At 45.6% G+C, this 5,868-nt stretch overlaps 1 protein-coding gene across 1 annotated transcript in view; it reads left to right on the top strand.

The window, feature by feature from the left end:
• The window catches only part of EIF3L (eukaryotic translation initiation factor 3 subunit L), a 31,253-nt gene that overhangs the window by 13,923 nt on the left and 11,462 nt on the right, over positions 1-5,868 (top strand). Inside the window, exon 6 of the mRNA XM_017508954.2 lies at positions 2,798-2,969. Coding sequence (XP_017364443.1) covers positions 2,798-2,969 — 172 coding nt within the window. The remainder of the gene's footprint in view (positions 1-2,797; positions 2,970-5,868) is intronic.

A 5,868-nucleotide genomic window follows, 5' to 3' on the forward strand; every position in this document is an offset into this window, starting at 1 on the left:
AATTAAGAGTCAGGGTCTCACTCTGTCACTTGGGCTAGAGTGCAGTGGTGTGATCCTAGCTTATTGCAGCCTGGAACTCCGGGGTTCAAGTGATCTTCCTGCCTCTGCCACTTGAGTACCTGCCACTATAAGGCCTGCACCACCTTCCTGGCTATTTTTATTATTGTAGAGATTAGGGTCTTGCTGTGTTGCCTACGCTGGTCTTGAACTCTTGGCCTCAAGTGATCCTCTCGACTTGGCCTCCCAAAGTCAGGCACCATGCCCAATGTATATCTTTTTATTTTTTAAGATGGGGTTTCACCATTGGCCAGGCTGGTCTTGAACTCCTGACCTCTGGTGATTACCCACCTCGGCCTCCCAAAGTGCTAGGATTACAGACGTGAGCCACCGCTCCCGGCCGCCCAATCTATATCTTGATTGTGGTGGTGTATACTTAAGTATATGCTCGATCAGAATACAATGGAATATTTTTATCAAAACAAGAATATCACCTATCTCAGGAGTTACTGTTCGAGGTTGACTGAGAACTGTGCCAAATGCAGATAAAGTGCGGCAGCTGGGTAGCCTGGGGAAAGGTTCAGGTTTGCTGTTCACTGGCTTTTTTTTTGAGACCCAGTCTTACTCTGTTGCCCATGCTGGAGTGCAGTGGCGTGATCTTGGCTCATTGCAACGTCTGCCTCAGCCTCCCCAGTAGCTGGGATTACAGATACCCACCACCACCTGTAGCTTATTTTTTGTATTTTTAGTAGAAACAGCGTTTCTCCCTGTTGGCCAGGTTGGTCTTGAGCTCCTGACCTCAGGTGATCCACCTGCCTCGGCCTCCCAAAGTGCTGGGATTAATGGCGTGAACCACCGCACCTGGCCTACTGGCCCATTTTTATAATGGTAACGTTCTTTTGGGGGCATGTTACTTAACGACGCTGTGCATTGGTTTTTTTTTATCTCTAAAAGAGGATTGCCGCGACCGTTATAAGATACTACATTTAAAGTGCTTAGCATAGTACCTGTCACGGAATAATTAATACATGTTGCCTGTTCACTGTGATGATGTTCAATGTCATTATTCTTTTCCATCTTATTTAGCCCAGTCCTATTTAAAAATACAGACTACAAGGTTGCCCACAACTATAATCCCAGCATTTTGGGGGGCCACGGCAGGAGAATTGCTTCAGGCCAGAGTTTGAGAAATAGAAACTACAAAACATAAAATATTTGACAAAATATAATCCTTTCCCCTTTTGTGCTCTGTCTATAATCTAACTGGTTATTTCAGGGTAAATTGGTGTCTTAATAAAGATGTTATTGGAACTCCATGCCTTTCACAGCAAAAGCTGCAAACTGCACTGGCCTTGTTTGTCCTCTGGCTCCTTGGCTTGTATCATCCTCTTATTTGGAATACTTCTAGATGAATAGCAGTCCTTTTGACTTAGAGCAAGTGAAGAAGGATCATTTGTGCTGATTTTCTTCCATCCCTCTTAAGATAATCCTAATTCCCTGGGCTTAGCCAGTGTTCTCGTTAAGGGGCTTATGGTACTTTCTGTTTCTAACAAAGACAATCCAGTGAGGGTCAGTGAGCGCCTGGTGTGTTTCCTCCTGGCCAGGTAGCTGCCGCATGGGGTAAGTGGCTCTTCCTTGCCACTCCTTTTTTGTTGTTGTTCAAACTACAGGTAAAGTGAAAATGCCTGCCTTCCTTGTGTTTGCAGAGGTGTCAATTACTGTCTGCAAGGAAAGGCATCTTATGTTTCTCAGGTATTTACGTAAACGTGACTGTATAAAGAGAGATCATTTCAAAAATGGTTACATGCTCTATTGTGCCCTTTGCTGTGACTTGTTAACACTTAAACCATGTTTTCATAGACGTGCCTTGTTCTTTTGCTGCGGTATGCATGATGTGGATGTACAATGCCTCCGATGATGAACATTTGATTTGTCAGTTTCCACAATGACAGGCAGTGAATCAATGAATATCCATATGTGTTATACATAGGCATATTTTTAGGAATCACTACCTAGAAGTAGAATTGTTGATTGAAGGATACTTGCTTTTTATTTTATTTTTATTTTTTAATTTTTTTTTGAGATGGAGTCTTGCTCTTGTCACCAGGCCTGAGCGCAATAATGCGATCTTGGGTCACTGCAGCCTCCAACTCCTGGGTTCAAGTGATTCTCCTCCCTCACCCTCCTGAGTAGCTGGGACTACAGGCAAGCGCCACCAGGCCCAGCTAATTTTTGTATTTTTAGTAGAGATGGGGTTTCACCATGTTGGCCAGGATGGTCTCAATCTCTTGACCTCATGAGCCACCACCCCTGGCATATTTTTTGTTTTTTTTTTTCTTTTCTTTTTTTGAGATGGAGTTTTGCTCTTGTTGTCCAGTCTGGAGTACAGTGGCACAATCTTGGCTCACTGCAACCTCCACCTCTTGGGTTCGAGCAATCCTCCTGCCTCAGCCTCCTGAGTAGCTGGGATTACAGGCATGCGCCACCATGCCCAGCTAATTTTTTGTATTTTTAGTAAAGACAGGGTTTCTCTATGTTGGTCATGCTGGTCTCGAACTCCTGACCTGAGGTGATCTACCCACCTCAGCCTCCCAAAGTGCTGGGATTACAGGCATGAGCCACCATGCCCAGCTTGTTTTTCTATCATAAAATTAGCAACTTCTGTTTAGAATGAGAAGTGGTTGTCTCACCTCACCTCATCCTGTCCGTAGCCAGAGCATTGCCTCATTTTCAGCATTGTGCATGTGGACGATCACTTTGGGCTCATACCACTACTGCATGTTTCCTTTCTACCTCACAGTTTCAGTCATTCAGTCAGTACCGCTGCAAGACTGCCAAGAAGTCAGAGGAGGAGATTGACTTCCTTCGTTCCAATCCCAAAATCTGGAATGTTCACAGTGTCCTCAATGTCCTTCATTCCCTAGTAGACAAATCCAACATCAACCGACAGTTGGAGGTATACACAAGCGGTGGTGAGTACAGCAGGCCGACAGCCGCAACCTATGAATTTCCAGCTCCTTGCCATCTGTTCCAAAGGAATAGATACTGCAAGTAGAGCAGATGAGTCACCATGTCTTAGGCAGCGGGCTGTTGACTCTTCGTAGGTGCTTGAGTACGAACAGTAGCCGAGTATTCATGCTGGGGGCTGTGGGGCTTGGGAGTCTGTTGGCCAACAAACTGAACCAGCACATTGAGATTTGCATTTGTAAACACTTCTACTGTGTCTCCAGCGCTTTTGTTTAGATAAGCACTTTTCACACGTGTTGGTGTCAGAGCCCATTTTACCCTGTTAAAATATTGAGAACCCCAAAATGTATCTTTATTTAAAAAATAAAAAAAAACTGGGGGCCGGGCCTGATGGCTCATGCCTGTAATCCTAGCACTTTGGGAGTCTGAGGCGGGAGGATCATAAGGTCAGGAGTTTGAGACCATCCTGGCCAACATGGTAAAACCCCGCCGTCTCTACTAAAAATACAAAAATTAGCCAGGCGTGGCGGCATATTCTTGTAATCCCAGCTACTCAGGAGGCTGAGGCAGGAGAATCGCTTGAAACCGGGGAGGTGGAGGTTGCAGTGAGCAGAGATCGTGCCACTACACTCTAGCCTGGCAACAGAACAAGACTCCATCTCAAAAAAAAAAAAAAATTTTTTTTCAGCCAGTCATGCTGGCCCACGCCTGTAATATCAGGACTTTGGGAGTCTGAGGAAGGCAGATCACAAGGTCAAGAGTTCAAGACCAGCCTGGCCAACATGGCAAAACGCTGTCTCTACTAAAAAATAGAAAAATTAGCCAGGTGTGGTGGCTCGTGCCTATAATTCCAGCTGCTTGGGAGGCTGAGGAAGAATTGCTGGAACCTGGGAGGTGGAGGTTGCAGTAAGCCAAGATTGCACCATTGCACTCCAACCCAGGACAACACTTAGACTCTGTCTCAAAAAAATTTTTTTTTCAGTAAAGAGAGACATTTTTATAGATCTCTCTGTGTCTGGCTTCATGAAAAATACCTGGCCTCTCATGTCTGCTTCTGCATTCAATCTGTTGCAGTGTGCACTTTGGTTTGAAGCACAGAAAGAAAATCTGGGTCAGACACTGCAGCTCACGCCTGTAATCCCAACACTTTGGAGGCTGAGGCAGGCAGATCACCTGAGGACAGGAGTTCAAGACCAGCCTGGCCAACATGGTGAAACCCCATCTTTACTAAAAAACAAAAAATTAGCTGGGTGTTGTGGTGGGTGTCCGTAATCCCAGCTACTTGGGAGGCTGAGGCAGGAGAATAGCTTGAACCCAGGAGGCGGAGGTTGCAGGAAGCCGATCGCACCACTGCACTCCAGCCTGGGTGACAGAGCGAGACTCTGTTTCAAAAAAAAGATATCTCAGTAGGCATACGCAGGTATTAAAAAATGCAAAATCCAAAAGGCTTCTGGTCACACGCATTTATAGAAGAATACTCACCCTGTACTACTTTGAAATAACCAGTGGCAGTTTCACACGGATTAGGTGCAGTGAGGAATCTGAAACCGTGTTAGTGAACTTCTCCTTTGTTATATATACATGTATGTATATATATTTGAGATGGAGTCTCACTCTGTCACCAGGCTGGAGTGCAGTGGCACGATCTCCACTCACTGCAATCTCCACCTCCTGGGTTTAAGTGATTCTCCTGCCTCAGCCTCCCGAGTAACTGGGAATACAGGCACACGCCACCACTCCTAGCTAATTTTTGTATTTTTTCAGCAGAGACAGGGTTTCACCATGTCGGTTCAGTATGGTCTCCTTCTCTTGACCTTGTGATCTGCCCCCTCTGCTTCCCAAAGTACTGGGATTATAGGTGTGAGCCACCCTGCCCGGCTTTCCTTTGTTATATTAACATTATTGATTACTCCTGTAATTTGAACGAGTTTCTTACATCCATGTCATCCATGTGTGAGTTTTTTTTTAACCTCTGAGACAGAGTCTGCTCTTTCATCCAGGCAGAGTGCAGTGGCATGATCTCAGCTCACTGCAACCTCCATCTCCTGGGCTCAAGTGATTCTTGACAATTTGGTGTCACTGCCTCATCCTCCCAGGTAGCTGGGATTACCGGCATGCATTATCACGCCCGGCTGATTTTTATGTTTTTAGTAGAGACAAGGTTTCACATGTTGGCCAGGCTGGCCTCGAACTCCTGTGCTCAAGTGGTCTGCCTGCCACAACCTCCCAAAGTGCTGGGATTACAGGTGTGAGCCACCAGGCCTGACCATGTGTGATTTAAAAAATATATATATTGGAATCACTGAGTTACAAAGATCTTCCAAATGTTGACACATTTTATTACATCTTTTTAAAAAGTCACATTTGCTGGGCGCGGTGGCTCACGCCTGTAATTCCAGCACTTTGGGAGGCCGAGGCGGGTGGATCACGAGGTCAAGAGATCGAGACCATCCTGGTCAAAATGGTGAAACCCCGTCTCTACTAAAAAATACAAAAATTCAGCTGGGCATGGTGGTGCGTGCCTGTAATCCCAGCTACTCCGGCGGCTGAGGCAGGAGAATTGCCTGAACCCAGGAGGCGGAGGCTGCGGTGAGCCGAGATCGGGCCATTGCGGTGAGCCGAGATCGGGCCATTGCACTCCAGCCTGGGTAACAAGAGTGAAACTCCGTCTCAAAAAATAAAATAAAATAAAATAAAAAGTCACATTTGTTACTTTTGCCGCTGATATCAGCTGAACATTTATTCATGAGCTATAGAGCTTGTAGTGGCAGATAAGAGTTTTACAAAATTCCATTTTTGCTTAAAAGCTTGCATTTTTATTTCTTTTTAGATGAGGTCTTACTCTGTCATCCAGGCTGAAGTGTGGACCACAGGTGTGCACCACCGTACCTGGCTGATTTTTTT

Source organism: Cebus imitator, unplaced genomic scaffold, assembly GCF_001604975.1.
Source record: "Cebus imitator isolate Cc_AM_T3 unplaced genomic scaffold, Cebus_imitator-1.0 Scaffold404, whole genome shotgun sequence".
Lineage (NCBI taxonomy): Eukaryota > Metazoa > Chordata > Mammalia > Primates > Cebidae > Cebus > Cebus imitator.